Below are 26781 nucleotides of genomic sequence, written 5' to 3'. Positions count from 1 at the left end.
AAGCTTTTAAGTAATTAAATTTTGGAACACTATAATTAAAATAATTCACATAAACAAATTAACATCTGGAATCTTGCATATGAAAGTAGGCAAGCCTCTCATTCCTTACTTTGTTTCATAATTCCAAATGCGGACGGATCGATCCAGAGAACAGGTGGCTATGAGGGGTTTTCGGATGCAGGTAGCTAGACCGGTGATGGATGCTGAGTGTAATGGATACATCAAATACTCAAAGTGAGCAGCCTCCCCCTAGAGAAAGCATACAGAACAAGATCCGCAGAGTGAGCAACGTCAGCTCTAATTGGTTCCCATAAACATTAATTAGACTGGGTGCCCGGGAATCAGGCTGTGGCTAAACTGTGTGAATATTATGCATACTTTCCTGAGCCAATATTATTTTTAACATTATTTTAATGGCAGTAAAATCTTTTCTTCTACGGCTATCTTAGAATTGAATTTAACCCTTCCTCTACCGTAGGACCATTTAAGTGGCTTCCAATTTTTGTTACTTATTATAGGAATAATACTAGACTAAATATCCTTGCACAAGTATTTGTGTCTCTGATTATTTCCTTAGCATACATTTCTAGAAGTGGAAAACTGGGAAAAATTGTATGAATGATTTTCAAGGATCTGGATAAGTAATGCCAAGTTTCTCCCTGGAGAGACTGTACTAATTATCACCAGTAGCAAATGAGAGTTGGATGGATGATTTTAAATTGAATTGCATCCTACTGTACTGGTTATATAAGTTACAGATGTCTGTCTTCAGAGGCCTTGTTTTTGGAACACCTGAATGAGGAGTGACAGTTGGGAAATTTAATGAGATGTACATATTTAGGTCTGTTCACAAGCCAAGATAAAGGCTAAGATGGAATTTCTTTTTCAAATTCTGGCCCTCTGCCACTTATAAATTTATCTGCATCCACTCAGTCCTACCTTAGTGTCTCCCATCCAAGTACTAACCAGGCCCAACCCTGCTTAGCTTCTGAGATCAGACAAGATCAGGTGCATTCAGGGTGGTATGGCTGTAGACCCTATTATCTCAAAGAAAGAGATGCTATCCTGGATGGGGGGCAGGCACAGGTTATTGTTATTCTTCTCCATCTGTTACCCTTTCTTTCTCCAATATCTTCAACCTGCCTGTCTCTATGAGCACATTCCTATTAGCTTTTATACACTCAGATCTCTCTTGTCTTAAAAACAAAAGGAACACTCTCTCTTACCCCTCTTCCTGAGGAGTCACGTAATGATGGGGAATCACACAAGCAGACTTACTGGTTTCATTGCAAATGCATGACCACAAACCTCCAGTGGGCATTTAATGCTGCCTGGTAACTCTACCATATTTTTCAATAAGTTCACACTCTAAACATCCAAGATAAGTATTTCATACTACTTATTCTCTCTTTTCAAACGTTCCAACCTTTTTCTTCCAATCCTAAATCTCATCTGATGACATTATCTCTTATTTCCTTGATTTCTGTGTCTTTGTTTTCTTTATTTTGCATCTCAGAAGCAGACTTGCGGAGATTCATCATAAATTCATATAAGACAAATTTTATTTTATTTCACTCCTTTCTCAGTTTTCACTTCTGTTCCTCCCTACTATAAGTAGGTATCAACAAATGGATTTCATGTATGTCACTGACTATATACATATTTGTTTTGTATTTCTATAAATGACATTGTGCTTCAGATCCCATTCTGTACTTTTTTACTCTCTTCTCAACACTACATTTTTAAGGAATGTCTATGTTGCAGTATGTATAATTTATTGCTTCTAACTGGTGTTTTATATTCTACAGTACGCATCCAGCTACCTTACTTCTCCATTCCCACTAGGGATGAACATGTGGATTATCTTCAACTCTCCATTGCTACAAACACTATGGTGAATATCTTTGTCCATGTTCTTTAAGGGCTCTGTAGGATCAGACTCCTCGTATCTATGCAGCGCAGACTACTGGATGACAAGGTACATGCATTCTCTATTTGACCAAGAACAATCAGATTCCTTGCTAGAATGGCTGTATCAGTTTACACTGCCATTATCACCTTGCTAGGATTATCATTCTCCCCCATCCTCAGACATCTCTGGTGATAACTGGATTTTTAATTTTTGACAATATAATCATGAAATTTCTTGTAAAGAAGCATCTCAGAGTTGTTTTAATTTGCATTTTTCTGTTCATAGGTAACAAGATTCCCTATGACAGCACCCAAAGGCTTGAAATTAGCCATTCCAATTGTGTTTAAAAAAAACTAAAAGAAACCATATATAAAGCAGTAAAGATAGAAATGATGTGCATCAAATAGAGAAGAATAAAAGGATCTCATCAATATACAGATAGAACTATGAGAATAGAAATTCTGGAGTTAAAAAGCACAACTGAAATGAAAAATCCACTAGAGGTGCTCAAGAGTAGATCTGAACTGGCAGAAGAATTAGTGAACTTTCCAGATCAATAAAGATTAAGCAATATGAAGAAAAGAGAGGAAAAAGAATTAAAAATTTACAGAGCCTCAGGAAAACGTGAGACACCATTAAGCACACCAACTAATTCATAATGGATCTTATATATAGAAAAGCCTAAGGAATTCACTAAAAAACTAGTAAAATTTGGATATTTCTCTCCTCCAAATCGCATGTTGAAATGTAATCCCCAGTGTTGAAGGTGGGACCTGGTGGGAGGTGCACGAATCACTGGGGCATATCTTTCATGAATGGCTTAGTGACATCCCCTGGGTGATGAGTGAGTTCATGAGAGATCTGGTTGTTTAACAGTGTGTGGAACCTCTCACCTCCCTCTCTTGCTCCTGCTCTTGCCATGTGATGTGCCTACTCCTCCTTTATCTTCCACCATGATTGTAAGCTTCCTGAACCTTTACCAGAAGCAGATGCCAGCACCACGCTTCCTGTACAGCCTGCAGAAGCATGAGCCAATTAAACCTCTTTTCTTTATAAATTATTCAGTCTCAGGTATTTCTTTATAGCAATGCCAAAATAACCTAATACAAAAACTACTGAAACTAATAAGTGAGTTCGGCAAGGTTGCAGGAGACAGATCAGTATGCAAAAATTGATTATATTTCTATACATCTGGAATGGACAATCCAAAAATGAAATTCAGAAAATAATTCAATTGTACAATAGCATCAAAGAGAAGAAAATTTTTCATAATATATTTAACAAAAGAAGTGCAAAAGTTATACTCTGAAAACTATAAAACATTCTTGAAACAAATTAAAGACTATCTAAATAAATGGAAAATATCTCATGCTCTAGAATTGGAAGGTTTAATGTTGTTAAGATGGCAATAGTCCCGAAACTGATCTATAAATTTGATGCAATCCCTATGAGGATCTCAGATGGCTTCTTGTACAAATTGCAAAGCTGACTGTAAAATCCATATGGAATTGTAGGGGACACAAACTATCCAAAACAATCTTGAAAAAGAAGAATAAAGTTGCAAGATTCACAATTCCCAATTTTAAAACTTGCTACAAAGCAGCAGTAATCAAGACAGTGTGGTACTGGCATAAAGATAGACAGATAGATCAACGGAACAGAATTGGGAGTCCTGAAACAAACCCATGTGTCAACTGATTTCCAACAGGATGCCAAGACTACTCAATGGAGAAAGACACTTTTCCAACAAATGATGCTGTGACGACTGGATATCTACATGCAAAAGAATAGAGTTGGACCCCTATACCATGCCATATACACAAATGAATTCAAATGGATTAGAGACCTAAATGTAAGAGCTAGCACTAAGAAACTCTTAGAAGAAATATAGAGGTAAATCTTCATGGCCACAGCAAGGGCACTGGCTTCTTAAATATAAAACCAAAAGCACAACCAACAAAAAGAAAAATAGAAAAATTAGATTTCATCAAAATTGAAAACTGTTCATCAAAGGACAACATCAAGAAAGTGAAAAGACAACCCACAGAATGGGAGATAGTTTGCAAATCACATCTGATGAAGGACTTATATCTAGAATATATAAACAACTGTTACAACTCAATTATAAAAAGACGTATGACTCAATTTTTAAAATGGGCAAAAAAATCTGAATAGACATTTCTTCAAAGAAGAATTACAAATGATCAAATCCACATGAAAAGATGTTCACCATGAATCACCAAGTAAATGCAAATCAAAACCACAATGAAATACCACTTCTTACCCACTAAGACGGCTACTATATAAAAGATAATAATAAGTTTTGGCAAGGATAGAGAGAAATCAGAATGCTCATGTACTGCTTATGGAAATATAAATTGGTCCAGCCACTTTGGAAAACAGTATAGCAGTTCCTCAAATAGTTGAACGTGAAGTTACCATATGACTCAGCAGTTCCACTTCTAGGAAGAGAAATGAAAACACGTCCACATAAAAATGAGTTGCATTATTAATAAAAGCCAAAAGGTAGCAACAACCCAAATGTGCAAATCTGGTGAATAAAATATAATATATCCATATAATTAAATATTATTTGGCCATAAGAAAGGAATGAAGTACTGATACATGATACAACATGAACTCTGTAAACATTATGCTGGCCAGGCGTGGTGACTCACACCTGTAATCCCCACACTTTGCAAGGACGAGGCAGGTGGATTGCCTGAGCTCAGGGCAACATGGCAAAACCCTGTCTCTACTAAAAATACAAAAACTAGCTGGGTGAGGTGGTGTGCACCTGTAGTCCTAACTACTTGGGAGGCTGAGATGGGAAGATTGCTTGAGCCCAGGAGGTCAAAGCTGGAGTGAGCCATGATTGTACCACTGTACTCCCACCTGGGTGACAGAGAGAGACTCTGTCTCAGAACAACAAAACCCATTATGCTAAGTCAAAGAAGCCAGTCATAAAAGTCCACAAATTTTATGATTCTGTTTGTGTAAAATGTCCAGAATAGGCAAATCTATATAGAGAGACATCAAGTAGGTAAGTGTTTGCCTAGCGATGGGTTGGAGAGGGGTGATAACTGGAAAGATGGAGAAATAACAATAGCTAAAGGGTTTGGGCTTTTTTTTTTGAGGTGATAAAAATGTTCCAAGGTTGACTATGATAATGGTTGCATAACACTCTGAAGATACTAAAAACCACCAAATTGCCTACTTTGAATAGGCAATTTGTATGTGAATTATAACTCAATTAAGCTGTTATTTAAAAAGCACGATTACTGAGACAGATATGTTAAAATCTTCTACTGTGATTGTAGATGGTCTATTTTCCTTATTGTTCTGTCCAGTTTTGCTTTACATATTTTGAAACCATGGTATTAGGTACATGCAGACTTAAAATTGTAATATCTTCTTGGTACTGAGCCATTTTAAGTACAATATGATCTCTGTCTTTAACAGTGCTTTTTTTGTTGTAATGTCTGCGGTGTGTTTATATCAAGATTTTTTGTTATTCTAAAACAATAAAAAGGAAAAAGAAACTTTTATATATACATATTTGTATACATGAGCAAAGAGAGCAGTAGATTAAATGCCTTAAAATTCAATTTCTGGGTAAAAGGATATGTGGGATTTACATCTGATAGACAATGTCACTGTGTCCTCCAACATTACGGTAGCAATCTCAGTCCCACTGAGTCTATTTGCATGCTTCTGTGTGGACATCTTAAAGTTAGAATTTTGTTTTGCTCTGTATGAAGAGGGTGCATGAGTTTATGCTAACTTATTTGGATTAAAATTTGTCCACATGGTGACCAGAACCCCAGCCAAGCACACAGAACCTGGTCTGGAAGGATGACTGCTGGGAAGACTCACCTTGCTGATCTCTGTCAGGGACATGGTGATGCTGTACAGTTGGTTCTTACTGGTGCTGGCAACCAGAGTTTCCTCTGAGGGGCTGAAGCACAGGCAGAGAATGTCCTGTTTGTCAGACTGACTTGGATCATTGCTCTGCGGGTCCACAGGAAGCTGCTCAAGATACAAAACAGCTATCAGTCATGTCCCCATGGTGTGAGTGTGTCCTCGGGCTTTCAGAGTTTTCTTGGATAACTTTAGCATACAGACTCTCAGACCAGGCTGCTTCCTGGGATCCCCCTATTGTTTGTTTGTTTTTTGAGAGAGGGGCTGGCTTTGTCACCCAGGCTGGAATACAGTGGCATGATATTGGCTCAATTCAACTTCCACCTGCCAGGCTCAAGCCATCCTCTCACCTCAGCCTCCCAAGTAACTGGGACTATAGGTGCACACCTCCACGCCCTGCTAATTTTTTTTTTTTTTTTTTTTTTTTTTTTTTGAGACAGACTCCTGCTCTTCCACCCGGGCTGGAGTGCAGTGTATACCAACCTCTTAGCTCACTGCAACCTCCACCTCCATGGTTCAAGCAATTCTAGCTGGGATTACAGACTCGTGCCACCATGCCTGGCTACGTGTGTGTGTGTGTGTGTGTGTGTGTGTGTGTGTGTGTGTGTGTGTATTTTGAGATGGAATCTCACTCTGTTGCCCAGGCTAGAGTGCAGTGGCATGATCTTGGCTCACTGCAACCTCCACCTCCAGGGTTCAAGCTATTCTCCTGCCTGAGCTGGGACTACAGGCATGTGCCACCATGTGCGGCTAATTTTTGTATTTTTAGTAGAGATGGGGTTTTGCCATGTTGGCCAGATTGGACTCAAACTCCTGAACTCATAATTTTTGTATTTTATTTGTGTGTGTGTGTGTAGAGATGGGGTTTTGCCATGTTGCCCAGGCTGGTCTAAAACTCCTGGGTTCAAGAGATACACCTGCCTTCGCCTCCCAAAGTGCTGGTATTAGAGGCATAAGCCAACATGACTGGTCAACTTTCCTATTTTAAACTCCAATTCTGTTCACCTCACCCAAAACCTCTTTTGGGACAGATATCTTAGGTCATCATTTCACCATTTCTGCTCAGCAATCCCATCTCATCCCTCCTCATCAGACACCTTCTCAGAGGACTGCTGCTGGGGAACAGGTGCCAATAGGACCCCCGTTTTGCTTTTTTCTTCCTTCCTTACCCTGATTTCTCTGCTCTCACGGTAAACATCCTTTTCCTCCATCTTCTCAAACAGCAGAACTCTACCTGGCCCAGCAGAACAGGCAAATCCCTTTGAATAGGCTGCAATGGCAAACACCTGGGGCATGGACATCTGGCTGTGGCTACTGGCTGCCACCATTTGTTCATAGGAAGGGAGTGGGGAACTGACTGGCGGAAATTCAATCAGGCTGGAAACAAAGAAACAGCACACACGATATACAGAGACAATCTCAAGGAGATGCATTCTGCTGGGGAGGAGAAAGGAGGCTGTCACTGCGTGTGCGAGAAACCACCCAATGATCCCCTTTTCCACAGCCAAATGCTACCCTTTGGCCTGGGAACTGTACACAAACTGCACATGGCCAACCCCAGAAGCAAGAGAGTGCTTGGGGCGTGTGGAGCAGATGAAGGCGAGAGTTGTAGAGGAAGAGAGCCACAGGTATGCTTGGGCCAAGCCAAGGAGGCTGGGCTTTGTTCTGGGAGGCCTGGACCCCAGGGCTGAAGGACTGTGAACACAGCTCCTGAGAAGGTTATGGGGACTTTTTAGGAGGCTCCTACATAATTACAACAACAAGAAAAAGGATATGCCATTGGCATGGGTCAGGGGGAACGGTGGTGAAAATGGGAGGACTGACGGTTACTGAGGAAGAAGAATCTACAAGATGCCATTGGGGTTGAGGGCTCAGGCTCTGGCATCAGAGAGATCTGGGTTTGACTCCTGAGCCTGCCACTTATCTGTACAATGATCTTGGGTAGCCCACTTACCTCTCTGATCCTCAGTTTCCTTGTCTACAAAATGGGCATGGTCATAGTATGAATGATACGAGGTGAGAATCTATAAAGTGTACAAAGCAGTGTCTGGTGCATGCAACGGTACATCCCGATACACAGGGGATATGATTTTTATTGGTTGTCACAGAGGTAACGTGGCATCTCTATTACTGTGGTCACAGCCACTCCTTCCTGAGACTGTACTTTACCCGTATCCCCGGTCAGATTTACCTAAAACATTTCCTTGCACTTGTTGGTCTGTTGCCTCCTGCTGAACTGTAAGTTCCTTGAGGACTTGTGTCCCCAGCATTTAGCAAGAGATGCCTTTTGTACACTGCAAGGGCTTGGTGGACATGAATCAATTCACTAAATTAGCCACTGGAAAATATATTTTCTAAAAACTATGGTTTTGAAGACTAGTCATACTATCCTTATATAATGAGGTTAGGTATAAAAAAATCAAAAGAATTGTATCTAGCCTATGGTTATAACTGTTAAATTCTGTGCTTGAATACAGATGAAAACGAGAAAGGAAGAGGGAAAATGGGCATAGTTGACTTTTACGGAGGAGGGGTTCTGAGTGCTTTCTAGAGAATGCTGTCTTCTATCTAATACTGTTAGCGGAATGACTGTGGGAGCACCAGCCCAGGGAGCACCATTACCTCTCTGATTCCTGGATGACATCCAGGCTCTTTGAGCCAAGGGCGGGTTCCTTGACCATGATGCTGGTCTCCCAACGCTGATCTCCAGATTCAAAGAGGAAGAGTTTGCCTGTGTCGGTGCCAACAATAATCTTGTCATCGGCCACCCAGGTGTGCGCTAGATAGTTTTGGAGTTCCCCCCTCTGAAAATTGGTTTGCTTCAGGGTTCCCTCCGTAAAACGGAGAAGCTTAAACATCCCATTTCCAGTCACACACACCTGAGTGTTATCCTGGGGACTGAAGCTCACCTGTAAAGTGTGAGAGAATGGAAGAAAAAGATTTACGAAGCGAATCCAGATGGAATTATTTTCCATTTTACACATTAATATTTATTTCAGGTTGCTCAGAATAGCTCTTGAACATCATAAAATCATGTAATTTTATGCTGCATTTGATAAGGGCACACGTCTATAATCCATTATATTTGTAGGGATATGAGTCAAACTGGGAAATCTATAAAGGCCAAAGAGCAGAAGGAGCAGCTTTTGAACAATAGCCACACCCAGTGCCAACGAAATGGAATAACGCTCAGCTGGAAACAGAAAAAATGAGGGTCTGTCAGGTTTACACAGCCCTGTCCAGGAGGAAAGAAAGTACATGTCAGGGGATGCTATGTGGTCCACTACCAACTGAGTATCCTTCCACCACCGGTCTTATCCCAGTGTACACGTGCTCCTCTACTTACGATGGGATCGTGTCCTGATAAACCCATCATAAGCTGAAACAGTGTAAGCTGAAACCGGGCAAAGCCATGTGGCCACACAGCACCACACTGTACAGTACCTTGGTTGTTGCCCTCCTGACAGAGTGGCTGACTGCGGGCTGTGTCTGCGGCTGCCGCCCAGCGCCATAAAAGCATATTGCTTGGTCTCTTTCTCCTGAGTGCATACCACTCTTGTACCATTGTAAAGACAAAAATTTTAAGTTGAACCATAGTAAGTTGGGGACTACCTGTATAGTAATAGGCAGTCAACCTGCTGTCCTGGCTAGAGAGTGAGGAACTTGAGGGGCTGAGACTTTTTCGTCTCCGTTTTCCCAGTGGTGATTCATCATGGGCACCCAATAAATGGTTGCTGAATCTACTTATTCAGAGCAGGAGGTGTTTTGTCAGGTCTCACTGTGGCCTGGCTGAAATACCCTTCTGGTTCTACCTGCCTTTGGGCTGATTCTGGAATAAACACCCAGCAGCTTTCTGATTACTACTACAATTTCACCTCTCAACTTCTCTTTTACTAGGAAGGGAATACACTGGATAAATGTAAGCATTCTGGTTGTGGTATGCTGGCTTTCACACGTGTCTTGTGAGATGAATAACTGAGTCTATGTCGGAGACACTGATTAGCTAGAATCTCTAAACATGAACAGAACTGAGTCGTTGAACTTGTGGAACTGAGTGCTAGATCCTAGACTAGGGTGAATGATCCAAGATCAAACCTCCTTGGGACCCCCTGCCTAAGCCAGCAATCAGGTTCCTGAGGAATCATCTTTTTTTGTCCTCAAGCCACAATGGAAGGTTCTGCTCCTTACATAACTGCAACTTCATCAACAGCATCCTAAAGATCTACCACTTTATATCACGTTTCTGAAATCTTCCTACTGCCCAGCAATGTTGCTGGAAAGAGGCTAGGACCAGGGAGAGAAAGCAGGGTTGTTTTTTTTTTTTTTTTTTTTTTTTGCTTTGTTTTGTTTTGGTTTTGAGACAAAATCTCACTCTGTCGTGCAGGCTGGAGTACAGTGGCGCAATCTCGGCTCACTCCAACCTCTGCCTTCTGGGTTCAAGTGATTCTTCTGCTTCAGCCTTCTGAGTAGCTGGGACTACAAGTGCCCGCCACCATGCCTGGCTAATTTTTTTTTTTTTTTGGTCTTTTTAGTAGAGATGAGGTTTCACTGTATTAGCCAGGATGGTCTCGATCTCCTGACCTCATGATCTGCCTGTCTCAGCCTCCCAAAGTGCTGGGTTGACAGGCGTGAGCCACCCTGCCTGGCCAGCATCTACTTCTGGGCTAAACCAGTGACCAGAATGCAGTTCTTGGCCGGAGTAAAGAAGACAGGAGCTGGAGTTGGGGAACTCCTAGTTCTGCTACTCACTACCTCTTTGATCTTGAGTGAGTCACTTAACCTCTTGGAGCCTCAGTTCTCTCACCTGTAAAATGGGGATAACGATTGTACATACCTTGTATGGTTGCTGTAAGATTAAAATTTAAAGTGCATGGAGGAAATCAGAACTGTGGTACATAGGAAGCATTCAATAAAAAGTAGTTCTATTTTTAAAATAATTTTCATGATACTTGTCGAGCTACTAGGTACCTGGTAGACAGGGTTGTTCTGAGTGTCCGTTCTAATAATGGCCATGACTTTCTGTTTTTCCCATAGCCAGTAGACAAGATTTGACTCTGGAGGGGATGTCTGGGCCAACAGGTATTTGGAGTCTGGAGAAAAAGCCATGCTAGTAAATTTCTGAACTTGGAAGTCAAAATTATTAAGAACTCTGCGCTTCCGGCAAGGGATGGATGACAGTTCATAAATGGTGATGACAGGTTTTTCTTGCACAGTCTCAGAGATAGCGAGGTACCGCCGATTGGGGCTGATGGACAAGGCCAACATGGCCTGACTCCTGTCTGAGCCTGCAAACAGAGGAAAAAGGAGATGAGGGGAGGTCACACTTTCACCAGGATTCAACAGGAAAAAGGCACAGTCGTGTGTAGGGGGGAGATCCCATAAGCGCCGAGGCAGGAGCAAAAAGCCTCAGCCTATTTCCATATAAATAATGAAGAAGAAAGTAACTAAAAATATAACCATAGTAGTTACTAGTTATTTATATGTGATCTTAGCTATTCATAGGTGATCTTAATTCTTTCACTAATGCCTCTCAGGTCGGAAGTGTGAACCTGGGGTGATATTGTGAAATGAATAACACTAAGGCAAGATGCTCTAAGCCCTCTGTCACGCCCGCATAAGGGCTGCTGGAGGGCGCCTTGGCTGTGCGGCAGCGCCAGAGCTGGGAAAGCGCCCGCTGTTTAGCCAGCTAGGGAAGGAGATGTCCAAAAGAGCTGAGACGTCTCCTTTTCTGGAGGAGTTAGTTGTGGCAAGGCCTGATGGCTGTCAGGTGCACCCGCAGACATCCGGGGGCTTAACCATCTCTGTGTGATGCTGTGCTTCAGTGGTCATGTTCCATATCTACTCTCATGTTCTGCTTCTGGACCTGGTTCCTTTTTTCTTAGAAAAGATCATCAGTAATAGTAACACAAATTTTAATGTTTTAGTTCTTTCTTGTTAAGTATGGAAAAAGTGCTGATGCATCATGCTCCTTACTTCACTTTGGGTGCCACAAATTCCTGAGCCCCTACCTGAATGACACGTGATGTACCCCAGTCTCCGACCACCAAGACCATGCCCTGCCTACCCCCAGCTTTGCAACTCAATAAAAGTCAGAGAATCCCAGCATTTGGGGCCACTGCTGGTCTCCGCGATTTGGGTAGCAGTGGACCCCTGGGCCCAAACTCTCTTTTCTCGATTTCCGTTTCTTGTGTCTTTTATTTCTACAATTTCTCGTCTCTGCACCAGCCAGGAGCGGCTCACAGAACCCTGCAGGGCTGGACCCTATATCTAGTGCCCAACATGGCAGTGGACTCTACAGTAGTGGGCACTGTAGTGGACAATGGTGGACACAAAGAAGAAAGGTGGCCTTGGTATAGCTGTGTTTGGGCATTATAAAAATGACTACGGGCCAGGTGCGGTGGCTCATGCCTGTAATCAGCACTTTGGGAGGCCAAGGTGGGTGGATTACTTGAGGTGGGGAGTTTGAGACCATCCTGGCTAACATGGTGAAACCCTGTCTCTATAAAAATAAAAAAATGAGCTGGGTGTGGTAGCATGTGCCTGTAATCCCAGCTACTTGGGAGGCTGAGGCAGGAGAATCGCTTGAACCCGGGAGGTGAAGGATGCAGTGAGCCGAGGTTGCACCACAGCACTCCAGCCTGGGCAACAGAGTGAGACTCCATCTCAAAGATAACAAAAGAAAAAAAAAACAAAGAAAAAAACCTTGGAGTATGGAGTTGAGATGGTTTGGAATTCCAGAAGGAGATAACAGAACAAAAAAGATACCTGTCCTTAAATCCAGGAATCTCAAAGAATCCCTAGGTAGGAATAAAAAATGAAAAAACAAAACAAAACAAAACCCACTATACTCTTTGTGTGTGTGTGTGTGTGTATGTGTGTGTGTGTACACATGTATATATGGTGTATATACAAATATACATATATGGTATGCGTATATATGGTGTGTATATTATACATATACATGTATATGCTGTATATATATACACACATACCATATATACATGGTATATATATACCATGTATACATATACACACATACCATAGACAGAGAAGATATTAAACATCCAGAAAAAAAGATAATCTATAGACAGACGACGGTGATAAGCTAATTTTTTAACCACAGCAACAAAACAGAAGCCAAAAAACCACAATGGAAAATGATCTATAATTTGCTGATAAAAACTGTATACCTGTTGTAACAATCTTTCAGAAGTGAGGATAAAATAAAGTCATTTTCAGACAAAGACTGGGAGAGTTTATCAACATATTATCAGTAAATGCAGAAGGAAAATGATCCCCCCGGGAATAACTGATTTGCAAAGAGTAATGGTGGGCAAAGAGTTTAGTAAGTATGAGAGCAAATATAAATTAATGTTGGCTGCATAAAACCATAATTTAATTAATATTGGAAAGTCATCTGTTCTTTTTTGTTTTCATTTTTATTTTTGAAACAGGGTCTTGCTCTGTTGCCCAAGCTGGAGTGCCTTACCCTCCCAAGTAGCTGGACTGTAGGTATCTGCCACCATGTGTGGCTAATTTTTAAATTTTTTGTAGAAATGGAGTCTTTCCATGTTGCCGAGGCTGGCCTTGAACTCCTGGGCTCAAGCAATCCTTCCCCTTTAGCCTCCCCAAGTGCTGGGATTACAGGCGCAAGCCACCATGGCTGGCCAGTCATATAATCTTATATAAAACTCAGAATATGCAGCAATAAAATTTTGTATTTATTCAGGGGCAGGGGATGAAGCACAGCAAATTAGAAAAAGAAAAGAACTTCCTTCACCTGATAAGGGGCATTAACAAATGCCTACTGCAAACATCCTTCTTTCTAAGGAAATGTTAAAAGAATTCTCTTTAAGATCAGAAACATGCAGCAGGATGTCCACTTTTATTGCCCCTATTCAACACTGTCTGGAAGTGGTTACCAGCACAGGTAACACAAGAAAGAAAACCATTGATATTTGCAGATAGTCTGTGTGGAAATCCCTGCGTAATCTATAGATAAATCATTAGAATTAATAATAATTTACCAAATATGCTGGAAATAAACATAAATAAATAAAAGTCTACTGTATTTAATATAGTTACTCCAACAGAATATTATGGGGTTGATAAATCTGACTTTATTAAAACTAAGAATTTTTGTCCATCAAAAGATACTGTAAGAAGAGAGAAAATGCCCCAAACTTATTTGCAAGACATATGTCTTACAAATTATTGGTATACAGAATAAATTGTGCATGTAAATCGATAAAATTGCCCAAAAATATCCTGCACAAAAAACTATAAAAAAACAAGTAAAAGACTTGAACAAGGCATTTAACATATGACCAAATAGGAATAGCCCGTAAACACATAAATGGACACTCATCATCATTAATGATAGAGAAATGCAAACGAAAACCACAATTCCTTTTCTCAACCGCTAGATTAGCAAAAAATTAGGAAGTTGGACAATACCAAGGGTTGGCATGGTTGGCAAAGAATGAGAACTCTTATGCACTCCTGGTAAGAATGTAAATTGGTACTATCATATTGCTTAGTAATTTTAGTCCTGTCTGTGTGCCCTAGACTCTGTACAAATAGAGGAATGTACATGCATGCAAGAATGTTCATAGTAGTATAGTTTATAATAGAAAATGGCTGTTACTTCCCAAATGTCCCTCAACACTAGAATGAATACATATATTTGAGACATTACATTCATATGAGGGAACACTCTATAGCAATAAAATGAACTTGGTTGTATGTATCAAGATGCATGAATCTCAAAAGCATGATACTGAACTGATGCAGCAAGACACAATACAGGGAGAAACACCAGAACTGGTAATATTCTATTTCCTATGTTGGGTGGCTGGGTTCACATTCTATTTCCATTCTATTGTAATTCTTTTAAATATTACATATACGTAGGGTACATTCTTTTGTACGTATATGTTACAATACAAGGTGTCGATGCAACCAAGGATGGGAAAATGGATTCCATAGTTGCAATCATTTATATCATCAACAGGACCAATATGAATAGAAATAAGGGCTGTAATATTATACAAATGGTTATTTGTGACATGGGTTAAAGTTTACAGTGTCTTCATCATACATGGATTCAAAAGGTGATGTAATGAAGGTGGTGTGCTCAGGAAAACTGTGTTAGACAACTCAAAAAGTGGCTCTGGTGATGACAAAGACAATGATACTGAAGATATGAAAAGAGGAATATTTTCATCAAAATATCATAAAACGTTTTCATGAAATCACAGTGAAAAAAGCACTTTTAAATTAACATTTTATATGTGATTTTAACTACGCACACGTGACTGATTAATCTAGTTTCATAATACAAGTTGCCATTTATTTCCTCTACATTTATAAAACTGCATATATATTCAAACTGGCCAAAATCTTTCTTTCCAGTCATCACGTTGGGATTATGGGGTTACATGTGGCACATACCATTCCTGTATATGTTAGAATGGAAAGAGTTTTACCTGGAATGAACTTTTGCCATTTCTGATCCACATTGTATTTCACACAGTAATTTCCTGAAGGAAATATAATGATCTGTTCATCGAAGTAGAAGATATTGTTGGCCACGTGGGATCGAAGACCAAAAACATGCAGCGACTGAGCTACCACTGCTGACATCGTTTCACGCCGAAGAATCCTGCTGAAGATGGGGGCAGCGCTTGAGAGTGGAGAGCAACGCCAAGCCTTGGCCCCGCCCCCGGCCGGGACAAGACCCGGCCTCCAGGACACGCCCCTTCCCGCCCTTGCCCCTCCCCTTCCCGGCCCGAGTTCTCCAAGGCACCCCTGCTCCCGCGGCTCCTTTTTCTCCTTTTTCCTTGTACGCTCACTGCTACCAGCTCCTTCTGGCGACCCCCAGGTACCCACTCCTACCTTTAGCTTCTCTCTGGGTCAGCAGACCAGGTATCCAGAGGCGCTACCTGTATGGATCCCAAGCGACCCGGGCACGTTCAAAGGCCTTAGCGGTTTCTATAGCAACGACAAACCGGAAGTATGGTCTGCCGCCGGAAGCGGAAGTCCCAATCAAAGAGTTGAGCAGTAGCTTTGAGTTGCAGGCGCTGGTGCGAGTTGGTGGCACGTGGAGCCAAGGTGTGGGAGTAGGGGGCTGAAGGCAGGCAGCAGTGGCCAGGGCCGCCCTCTGCTAGCCGCTTGGGTCTCGGGGTACCCGGCTTCTTCCCGTAGGTGTGGGACTGGCGTGCGGCTAGATGGACACTCCCCCGGTCTCGGGTTCGGAGTCGGAGTCCGATGATTCCCTAGTCACAGACAGAGAGGTAGGTGTCAGCGGAGCTCGCGGTGGGTGGGCGTGGGAGAGGGGGCCTTACCCCCCTGGTAGTGACCGTGATTGTGTCCTGCAGTTGCAGGATGCGTTTTCCCGAGGGCTTCTGAAGCCAGGCCTCAATGTCGTGCTAGAGGGGCCGAAGAAGGCCGTGAACGACGTGGTGAGCTGGGGCGCTGGGTACTCGGACAGGGGATGCGCACCAGGCGCTGTTGGGCTTGGGAGACCGATTCTTGACCCAGGAAAGACGCACCCTGCACTTTGCCAAGAGGGTCAATTACCTGTCTGGGTATTGGGGATTAGTGGTTTGTCCCTTGCCCTAGCACCCTGTGCTTGTGAAAGACAAACTCAAGAGCTTCCCTTCTTATGAGTTTAGTGTCTGGATTTCCTAGAATGGCCTGAAGCAGTGTTTGGCAGAGTTCAAGCGGGATCTGGAATGGGTTGAAAGGCTCGATGTGACACTGGGTCCAGTGCCGGAGATCGGTGGATCTGAGGCGCCAACACCTCAGAACAAGGACCAGAAAGCTGTTGATCCAGAAGACGACTTCCAGCGGGAGATGAGTTTGTATGTTTGTTTTCAAATATTGGAGAAGTTGAGTATTCTTATGCAGGAGAGTGAGAAAGAGGAGAAATTAGTAAGCCTGCACTCAGAATAGGCAGAGGAGTAGGCAGAACGGCTTCTTTTGACTCAGAATAGCTAGGAGATTCTCCCTGTTTGAGAAAAGAGCTCCTTGGTCCATGGTCACGATTCAAAGTCCAGTTTATGGGCTAATTTGAAATATTCATGTTAAAGCTTTTTGTGCATGCTTCAGTTATTAGAACAAAAAACATTGCTTATGGGATGGTCTTGTGTGGAATTGCTTTAGTAATTACATTAAGATTCCATAATTTAGATTAGTTTGTGTTAATGGGTACCTTTAGAGTAGTCATTCTCTAAAACTAATTTATTTTTAGCAACATCCCTCCCCTTTTTAAAAAATGGTATATGGCTACATTTGTTTTTCTTTCTTTCTTTCTTTTCTTTTTTCCTTTCTTTCTTTTTCTTTCTTTCTTTCGTCCCACTCTGTCACCCAGCCTGGAGTGCAGTGGTGTAATCTTGGCTTACTGCAACCTCTGCCTCCCAGGTTCAAGCAATTCTCCTGCCTCAGCCTCCTGAGTAGCTGGGATTACAGGTGCCACCCCCATGCCTGGCTAATTTTTGTATTTTTAGTAGGAGCGAGGTTTCACCATGTTGGTCAGGCTTGTCTCTAACTCCTGACCTCGTCATCCACCTGCCTCAGCCTCCCAAAGTGCCGGGATCACAGACATGAGCCAGCGTGCCTGGCCTACATTTCTTTTAGATTCTAAATTAGTGAAGTTTGGTTACGGTTTTTGTTTGTTCTTGCTGATGGAGGTCAGATTTTGAGAGTCCGGTGAAAAGGAACATAAGGCCTCTCTCCTTTACCTCATTACACATTTTGTCCTACAATTCTCAGCTACCGCCAAGCCCAGGCCGCAGTGCTTGCAGTCTTGCCCCGCCTCCATCAGCTCAAAGTTCCTACCAAGCGGCCTACTGATTATTTTGCAGAAATGGCCAAGTCTGATCTGCAGATGCAGAAGGTAAGAAATAGAAATTTTCATCTAGAAAGGCAAAACTTTGTACTTAAGCATATTCAGCTGGCTTAGAAAGATAGGTATGAGTCCAATAATGGGGAGCCAGTTGTCAGAGGACAATTATTACCTCTTCCAGAGATGGGCTACTTCAGAGTCATGCCAGTCACCACCAATTAGATGCATATAAGAATGACATTTTTTCTAAATCAGCAATTAAGGAGAGGAACAGCACTGTGAGAAGTGTGGTTCCTGAGGTAAAGATGGCCCATTGCATTTCCTAGCTGGCATGGCCACGGCATGGTGTGCAGAGAAGACAGCATTCTTCTTGTGCTCTTGCCACTGACAGTGCTAGAACTTGTAGACAAATTACTTTTCTCTGGGCCTCAGTTTTCTCGTCTATAAAATGAGGGATTCTTAGATGCTCAGATGTAGTACAGTGAAGAGTTGGGTAGAACTTGGACCTCATTTGACTTTGGAGGAGGGGATTGCCAGCATGTAATCCAGGATGTACTCGGCCTTCCTTAGCCATGGGTTTGCATCTGTGGATTCAACCAAACTCGGATCAAAAATATTTGGGGAAAAAAAAATTTGAAAATGTTGCAAAAAGAAAACTTGAATTTGCCATGTGCTGAGAACTACATTGAATCCATGAGAATGAGGTGATGTGTAGCACTGTATTTGGTATTATAAGTAATCTAGAGACTATTTAAAGCAGAATCTGGCAACCAAGGACGGGTTTTGCGGATGAAACCGGTTTGGGGGAGCGGATGGTTTCAGGATGAAACTGTTCCACCTTAGATCATCAGGCGTTAGATTCTCATAAGGAGCACACAACCTAGATCCCTTGCATGCACAGTTCACATTAGAGTTCATGCTCTTATGGGAATGTAATGCTGCCACTAATATGGCAGGAGGTGGAGCTCAGGTGGTAACGCTTGCTTGCCCACCACTCACTTCCTCCAGTGAGGCCCGGTTCCTGACAGGCCACAGATTCATAGCACATTCATAGCAGTCTGTGGTCCGGGGATTGAAGTCCCCTGATTTAAAGTATACTGGAGGTAAGTGTAGGTTGTATGCAAATGCTACACCATTTCTATATAAGGGACTTGAGCATCCGTAAATTTTGTTGTCCATAGTGGGTCCTGGAACTAATCCTCTACGGCAGGCATCCCCAAACTATGGCCCGCGGGCCACATGCAGCCCCCTGAGGCCATTTATCCGGCCTCCCGCCGCACTTCAGGAAGGGGCACCTCTTTCATTGGTGGTCAGTGAGAGGAGCACAGTATGTGGCGGCCCTCCAACGGTCTGAGGGACAGTGAACTGACCCCCTGTGTAAAAAGTTTGGGAATGCCTGCTCTACGGATACTAAGGGATGACTGTATTTATATAGTACCCTTGGGTCTCATGCTGGATTTTAGAGAGCTTTTGTCTTGGTAGTAGTTCACCTTCTCACTGTGAACTCTGTGCTTGTTCTCACTGACAACTTCTCATCCTTTAACGAAAATGTATGTGTTTGACTGAAAAGGCTAGGTACCTGATAATCTGCCTGGGTTTTTATTGTATATGTGGTATACTACAAAAGAGCGGCTGCATACTGGTTTCCAGCCTCAGTCTACTGACGGTAGAAATGGGGAGAAATTTGTCTTCTTTCCTGGATTTCAAATAGGCAGTTTGTGTAATGAAACAGACAGCACACAGGGAGTGGGAAGGTGGCTTTCCATCTCTGGCTTCACTGTGACCCTTTTGGTAAAGTGTTCAGCCTTTGGGCCCCGTTGTCCTCAGGGGTTGGAATCGATGATTTACGAGTTCCACAGTTTAAAGATTAGGGAATATCTGTTCCCTGCTCTAGTGCATCCTAAGCAGTGGTCATTCCAGATTCAAATACCATAAACTGACAGCATTTTGTGTTGTAGATTCGACAGAAGCTGCAGACTAAACAGGCCGCCATGGAGAAGTCTGAAAAGGCTAAGCAGCTGCGAGCACTTAGGAAATACGGGAAGAAGGTGAGAAGGAAAGTGTGCAGGGAACAGGAAGAGGTGGAGTGTGTGTGTTAGATGAGATTGTTGTGCTCTGACTTGGTCCCCTGAACTGAACTGTGTGTTGATCATGTGTTTACCATCTCTCAGTGTGTGTGCTGGTATTCATGAGTACAATCTTGCCTGGACATGAGTGCTTCACCAGGAGTAGCATGGTGACTGCAGGCGAGCCATTCACCTCTCTGGGCTTTAATTTTCACCTCTATACACTGGTTCCAGATGAGTGGTTTCCAAACCTGACCTTACAGCAAAATCACCAGGGCAAATTTTTCAAAACAGAATTCTAGACTTCAGAATCCCTGGGAATCTGTACCTGTTTCCCTCTCTTCCCCAAAAGCTTTCCAGGTGATTCTGAAATGCATCCTGGTTTGGGATTCATTGGCCTGTGTGATAATAACGTCCCTGAAGAAGTTATTGTAATGATTGTCACCCAATCTGAAAGATTGCTTGTGTGTTTGAACTATGAATGTCTGAGTTCTAATGTAACACCAGACCAGGCATACTTTTCTTGGTTTTCCTTTTCTATTTCATGGTCATTTAAGAAAGAAGATGATGGGTTTTAAAGTTAGAATTATGAGAAGAAATGAATGGGAGGAAGATTGGCTTGGGTGTTGAGACTTTGTCAACATTCGGACATAAGCACTTATGATCTGGGCTGCAGAACTCTTGTCCATATGTGGGGTCGTTTCACTGATACATTCTGAGCAAAGTAAGAATAGGCCGGATCCTTTCCTCTACAAAAGGCCTGCTACGGTTTTATCGTTTCTTTGATCTGGAGGTGGATGGCTGAGATTATCTCAAAGACACCGGTAATTAATTTAACCTAACCAAAGTTACGAAAAGCAAAGACAGACTCACTTGGGCCTTTTAGTTCACTGTTTCTAATTTGAGGAAACACTGGGGAAGAGGTTGTCAGCTGGAGTGAATTTGCTCCCCAGGATTTTTTTGTGACGCCTGGAGATAGGTTTAATTGTCAAATTTGGGAGCGAAGGTGCTACTGGCATCTACGGGTAGAGGGTAAGGGTGCTGCTGAATGTCCTGCAGTGCAGGACGGGCCCCTCCCCCAGCAGTCTGTCCACAGTGTAGCAGTATCAAGATTGAGACACTCTTAAAGTGTCTCCTTTTATCCTTAAAACCTTTTTCTTTTCTTTACCTGGGGACATTGTTTTTTTTTTCTCTTCCGTTTAGTACTTTCATGCCTAGTAACAGTGAGTTAAATAATCTGTCCAAATATGATGGGAAGAATTGGATGTTGGCTTGAACATAATTTGCTACAGTTTTGTCGGCAGGATTGTGTAACAGAGTGAGTGCTGGCTTTGGAGGCAAACAGCCTGGGTCATCTCAGCTGTGCACTTTTTCACTATGCAACTTGGGCAAGTTAACTTCTCTGTGCTTCAGTTTAGGGGATAACACAAATTTCAACTTCACTGGATTGTTATGAGATAGATACATCTTTGTCTATGAAGAATATACCTAGATCTGAGAATATACTAAGAGCCCTTAACATAGCTTTTGGCACATAGTAAATGTCAGAGTAGCAGTATTAATCATGGTGTTGCTATTAAGAGAATGGACACTGGAGTAATGGCGTGGAATGGCTGTAACTGTCCTTGTGTTCATATAACAGGTGCAAACAGAGGTTCTTCAGAAGAGGCAGCAGGAGAAAGCACATATGATGAATGCTATTAAGAAATATCAGAAAGGTTGGTACCTCTCTCTGCCAGGGGAACGAGGGTAGCAGGTACTTTAGAATTGATCTGAACACTTAGTGCTTTGGAGCCTTCTTGTTTGATGTGGATCTATCAGATCTAAGTTTTGGGAATGGTGTTGGGGAGCAGGATGTGACTTTTAAAATCAATGTGGCAAATAACAGCCTTATATGGTGGTTTAAACTTTTAAAATACAATGGTGCTGATCAGAACTACTTCTTCACTTTCAGGCTTCTCTGATAAACTGGATTTCCTTGAGGGAGATCAGAAACCCCTGGCACAGGGCAAGAAGGCAGGAGCCAAAGGCCAGCAGATGAAGAAGGGGTGAGAAGTGTTTTGGCGTGGTTTCTCTCTTCTGGGAGGTGCTGTGGGGCCATAGGTCATGAGGATGGCAGGCATAGCAACCCTACCGGCTCAGCTGTGAGTCCAGAGAATGCAGCTGCTGCCTGTGGCTGAGACTCCTAGCACTGTGTGATGGATAATTTTAGCCATGTCAGTCTTTGAGGAGTAACAAGAGGCCCTTTTTAAACTTACTTTATTTACTTCTTATTTATTTATTTATTTATTTATTTTAGGCAGAGTCTAACTGTCACCCGGGCTACAGTGCAGTGGTACAATCTTGGTTCACTGCAACCTCTGCCACCTGTGTTTAAGTGATTCTTGTGCCTCAGCCTTCCGAGTATCGGGGACTACAGCTGCCCGCCACCACACCCAGCTAATTTTTGTATTTTTAGTAGAGGTGGTATTTCACCACATGGGCCAGGCTGGTCTTGAACTCCTGGGCTCAAGTGATTCACCCACCTCAGCCTCCCAAAGTGCTGAGATTATAGGCGTGACCAGGGCAGCCAGCCTAAGAAGGTACATTTAAGTATGTGGCACCCTTTAAGTGAATGCTGAGTAAAAGTTGATTCCACATCACACAGTGTGATGGTTGAGAGTTCAGGCCTGGGACTCAGACCCTGGCTCTGCCACTCAGTAGTAGGGCAGTTTTGAACAAGTTACCGTACCTTTCTAAGTGCTAACTGCCTCATCTGCTAAGTTGAGGAAAGAGTATCTGCCTCATAGTATGAAGATTAAAAGAATGCAGGCTCTTCAGTGTTTTGCATACCTGGATACCAGGCCTAGGGGAAATGATCATTTCCGTGTAAGATAGTAAGTGCTATGATAGAGGCATTTGGGGAGTAGTATTGAGGGAGCTTTTAGAAATACCTGACATGGGCTGGGCATGGTGGCTCATGCCTCTAATCCCAGCACTTTGGGAGTCTGAGGTGGGCAGATCACCTGAGGTCAGGGGTTGGAGACAGCTTGGCCAATATAGCGAAACGCTGTCTCTACTGAAAATACAAAAAATTAGCCAGGTGTGTGGTGGGCGCTTGTAATCTCAGCTACTAAGGAGGCTGAGGCAGGAGAATCGCTTGAACCCAGAAGAAGGTTGCAGTGAGCCAAGATCACGCCATTGCACTCTAGCCTGGGCAAAAAGAGTGAAACTCTGCCTCAAAAACAAAAACAACAAAAACAACAACAACAACAAAACCTGGCAGGGTCTGGAGATGGATTTCTGGATTTCTGGAGGAGGGTTTGACTTGAGCATTGCTTGAAGCATGAGTAAGAATTAACCACGAGCATAGGAGAGAAGCTGAGTTTGGGAAGAAGGAAGAGCTTGAAAGAGCAAAGCCATGGAGACGTGAAACCTCAGGGTTTTGTGAGGAACAGTAAGCCCTTGATGTCACTGGGAGTACAGTGCAAGGCAAGGAGGGGTGTGATGTGACTGGGGAGACCTGGGCTGTTGGTTTGCCTTGTTGGGGAGCTTGGAGTTTGTCCAGAAGGCAGTGGGGAGACTAGGTTATAGGTTGTACTGACAATAATGAGCAGGTCATAGTCAGGTTTTAAAAAACATTACAGTGGATTTTGTATAAGTGTCGGACTTGAGGGAAGCTGGGAAATTGACAAGGAGACTAGTCCCGATGTGTGATGATAATAACCTGAAAGCGGCAACTGAGGGAGAAGAGAAGATGGATTGCAGAAACATTTAAGAGGTGAAATGAGCAGGACTCAGTAATTGAATTGGGTATAAAGAGTGAGAGAAGAACCAAGGCAGACTCCCACATGTTAGCCTGTGTAGTCTGGGTTGGCAGGAGCTGTGCCAGCCTCAAGTGAGCGCATACGTACAGGAAGTAGAGCCAGTCCAGGAGATGATGTGAATTTGGAGATGCTGAATTTGAGATCCCTATTGGTTGACCTGTCTTACATTTGAATGTTAACTGCATATATTTACCCTTGAGAGGAATAGACACAACTGAGGATGATTTAACGAGATTTAGTTAAAATAGAAAGCTTTCCAAAGACAGTAGGAAGCCACGTGATGTATGTGGAGCCTTCCCTGCTTCTTGCTTTATTTTCCTGCCCTGGTGGTTAGAACTGTAAATAGATGAGCTAGATGAGTTTATCTCGAGAGGCTGTAGCAGAGGATTGTGGGGCCAAGGATGAGATTCTGGGTCACAGTAGTGCCTAAGGGGCTTTGCTCATAGAAAGGAAACTAAGAGTATTGCTGGGCCATCAGATTCATTAGACTTAACAGTGCTGCGGGTGACATCTAGGACCATTCTTTTCCAGGCCCAGTGCTAAACGACGGTATAAAAACCGGAAGTTTGGTTTTGGTGGAAAGAAGAAAGGCTCAAAGTGGAACACTCGGGAGAGCTATGATGATGTATCTAGCTTCCGGGCCAAGACGGCCCATGGCAGAGGCCTCAAGAGGCCTGGCAAGAAAGGATCAAATGTAAGTGAGCCCAGGTGCCTGGGTGAGGCGCAGGCTCAGCCTCCCCGTTCCACTTCCAACCCTCCCCACCGCCTTCTCTTCCGTCCATCCTCACCCTTGGGCAGAAGGCAAGCTGCTGTGTGACCAGATGTGGTATTTCTTTTTCTGTAGAAGAGACCTGGAAAACGAACAAGAGAGAAGATGAAGAACAGAACGCACTGAACAGCATCTTTGAATACAAAGAACCGAGAAAAAGGAATGAAGACTTTGCATTTCACAACACACTTTTATCCCTTCTGTTGGTATCACGTTGTAAACATTTCTTTCAATAACCAAAAAAAAATCATTAAACAAACACATGTCTTTGGTAAAATAGTCCAGACTAAAAGATTTAGAAGCAGCTGGGCGCGGTGGCTCAAACCTGTAATCCCAGCACTTTGGGAGGCTGAGGCGGGTGGATGACGAGGTCAAGAGATCGAGACCATCCTGGTCAACATGGTGAAACCCCGTCTCTACTAAAAATACAAAATATTAGCTGGGCGTGGTGGCATGTGCCTGTAATCCCAGCTACTCAGGAGGCTGAGGCAGGAGAATTGCCTGAACCCAGGAGGCGGAGGTTGCGGTGAGCCGAGATCGCGCCATTGCACTCCAGCCTGGGTAACAAGAGCGAAACTCCATCTCAAAAAAAAAAAGAAAAAAAGATTTAGGAGTTACTTTGCATATTGAATGACACTGCTATCTATGTAGACATTGAGTTCAAATTGCCTTCATTTTTATGATAAATGATTATTTAACTGACACCTCCCTCATTTCCTTTGCCTCATCCTTCTAAATAGTTATATTACAGTCAGTTCCTGTAGAGCCCAATGCATTGTGGTAAGATTTCCTTTGTGGTACAGCTTTTGGTTTTCCTCCAATTAACCTTCACCTTGCATTCTTCTGCTTGCCTAATCTTCCTTCTGTATTCTTACATTCTCCGTTCTTTCCAGATGCTTGGTCATTTTACCTACTGTATAATTTTTCTCCTGTAACCTAGATATGCCACACTACTGTCACCTTTTTTCTAGACCTTCTAAGTTGGCATCATTATTTCCAGAATCCCATATTTTCCCATCTTGGCATATGCCTTCTTTTTCTGTGTACCATTTTTTATTATCTTACTAAGAAAGGGAAGATGAGAGGTAAACTTTTTATCTCCTTGCATTTCTGAAATTGCCTTTAATTTGGCTGATAGGAATTTCCTCTTTAGAATTTTGCAGGCACTGTTTCTAGGTTTTTTTCAGTTCTGCTTTGGGGGAGAGAGATTTCTTTGTTTTTTAAAATCTTTTTTTTTTTTCTCGGGACATCGTCTTACTCCATCGCCCAGGCTGGAATACACTGACACAATCTTGGCTTGCTAGAACCTCCGCTTCCTGGGTTCAAGTGATTCTGCCTCAGCCTCGTGAGTAGCTGGGATTGTAGGCATACGCCACCTTGCCCAGCTAATTTTTGTATTTTTAGTAGCGACAGGGTTTCACCATGTTGGCCAGGCTGGTCTTGAACTCCTGACCTCAACTGATCCACCTGCCTGTGCCTTCCAAAGTGTTGGGATTACAGGCGTGAACCACTGCCCAGCCTACAGTCATTTTATTGAATATGTATTTTAGCTTTCATTTTTCCCCCAGGAGTTCCTTATTCTCTAATTGGTCATTTTTCGTATTTTACTCATTGTCTAGATGCAGTATCTTATATCTCTCAGGATATGATTACAGTTTTAATTTTTTGATAAAGTTTCCCTCTGTTTCTGCAGCCCATGCATTTTGATCTCCCCTTTCCCATGTTTGAACAGTAGAGGATTGTAAAAGTTAAGAAGCGTGGATTCTGGGGCCTGGCTCTGTTGCTTACTTGCTGTTTGACCATAGGGATTTTAATATTTATTTGCTTTGTCATCTCTGGCATAATATAGATGTATCTGCTTCATTGGGTTCCCATCAGCGTTAAGTTAATCAACGCAAAACACTTAGAACATTGCCTGCCATATAATTAGAACATTATCTTAATATGGTCTAATAATCTGATAATCCTCTCATATTCCTTTGATTAGGGTTGTCTTGCTGGGGTTTCTTAATATCTGGCGAGCCTTGGTTGTTCATATTTGAGAACTCCTAGCATCGGCGGAAGCTCTGCATAGTTGGTACATTGTGCAGGCAGGCCACGTTAATTGTTGGGCTTTTCTCTGTGTTGATAGGGTGGTAAGCCATTTCACCTGCCCATTCTCTCTCCAGTCCAGTTTAGAAACCATACTTATTTTTAAGGTAGTTAGAAATTCCTGAAAACCATATAGTATCTTAAGCAGAAAGGATAACTCATTTTCACATTTTCTTCTTGTAGCATTATTGGCACATAAAAAGGATATTTCTGGATTCATATGCCAAGATTGTGATGTAGAACAAAGAGAATAACGTTATTCATTTCGCACACTCACAGCAAAGTGTGTAGTTGTGTGGCTTCTTTGTCTTTAGCAATAAACTGATAGGCATTTTACAGAAGTAGACACCTGAGAGGGAATTGACCAC

General features: G+C 42.6%; 2 protein-coding genes and 1 pseudogene across 5 annotated transcripts in view; 1 reads left to right on the top strand and 2 right to left on the bottom strand.

The window, feature by feature from the left end:
* The window catches only part of CFAP57 (cilia and flagella associated protein 57), a 79885-nt gene extending 64035 nt beyond the window's left edge, over nucleotides 1-15850 (bottom strand). For 2 of the 3 annotated variants that reach the window (XM_039473799.2, XM_074380665.1), the window contains exons 1-7: nucleotides 15731-15836; nucleotides 15322-15500; nucleotides 10802-11118; nucleotides 8456-8742; nucleotides 7003-7210; nucleotides 5789-5941; nucleotides 110-249 (exon numbers count right to left, since the gene is read on the bottom strand). In XM_039473799.2, coding sequence (XP_039329733.1) covers nucleotides 110-249; nucleotides 5789-5941; nucleotides 7003-7210; nucleotides 8456-8742; nucleotides 10802-11118; nucleotides 15322-15478 — 1262 coding nt within the window. In that variant the 5' untranslated portion in view covers nucleotides 15479-15500; nucleotides 15731-15836. Of the gene's footprint in view, nucleotides 1-109; nucleotides 250-5788; nucleotides 5942-7002; nucleotides 7211-8455; nucleotides 8743-10801; nucleotides 11119-15321; nucleotides 15501-15730 lie in introns of all 3 variants that reach the window. The other variant, XM_039473798.2, reaches the window with a different exon arrangement.
* On the bottom strand, nucleotides 917-1036 carry LOC120366132 (5S ribosomal RNA; annotated as a pseudogene).
* Nucleotides 15851-15864: 14 nt separating the features above from the next.
* Nucleotides 15865-26089, top strand: EBNA1BP2 (EBNA1 binding protein 2). 2 transcript variants are annotated; one of them, XM_010347491.3, is made up of 10 exons: nucleotides 15865-15946; nucleotides 16040-16128; nucleotides 16213-16296; nucleotides 16526-16698; nucleotides 17609-17732; nucleotides 19640-19729; nucleotides 21390-21465; nucleotides 21702-21795; nucleotides 24085-24247; nucleotides 24398-26089. In XM_010347491.3, exons 2-10 carry the CDS (start codon nucleotides 16063-16065, stop codon nucleotides 24446-24448), a joined length of 921 nt encoding a protein of 306 aa, XP_010345793.2. In that variant the 5' UTR covers nucleotides 15865-15946; nucleotides 16040-16062; the 3' UTR covers nucleotides 24449-26089. The 2 variants fall into 2 exon arrangements, with proteins under 2 accessions (XP_010345793.2, XP_074236767.1); XM_074380666.1 differs by having other exon boundaries at nucleotides 15865-16128.
* The last annotated feature ends 692 nt before the right edge of the window (nucleotides 26090-26781 follow it).

Source organism: Saimiri boliviensis, chromosome 11 (genome assembly GCF_048565385.1).
Source record: "Saimiri boliviensis isolate mSaiBol1 chromosome 11, mSaiBol1.pri, whole genome shotgun sequence".
Taxonomy (NCBI): Eukaryota; Metazoa; Chordata; class Mammalia; order Primates; family Cebidae; genus Saimiri; species Saimiri boliviensis.
The sequence above is the reverse complement of the archived record's forward strand: the minus strand, read 5'-3'. Positions and strand labels throughout refer to the sequence as shown.

Coding starts and splice junctions, on each gene's coding strand:
- EBNA1BP2 (XM_010347491.3), top strand. CDS start 16,063: ATGGACACTCCCCCGGTCTCGGGTTCGGAGTCGGAGTCCGATGATTCC. Junction 16,129..16,212: donor CCCTAGTCACAGACAGAGAG/GTAGGTGTCAGC, acceptor TGTGTCCTGCAG/TTGCAGGATGCGTTTTCCCG. Junction 16,699..17,608: donor TTCCAGCGGGAGATGAGTTT/GTATGTTTGTTT, acceptor TACAATTCTCAG/CTACCGCCAAGCCCAGGCCG.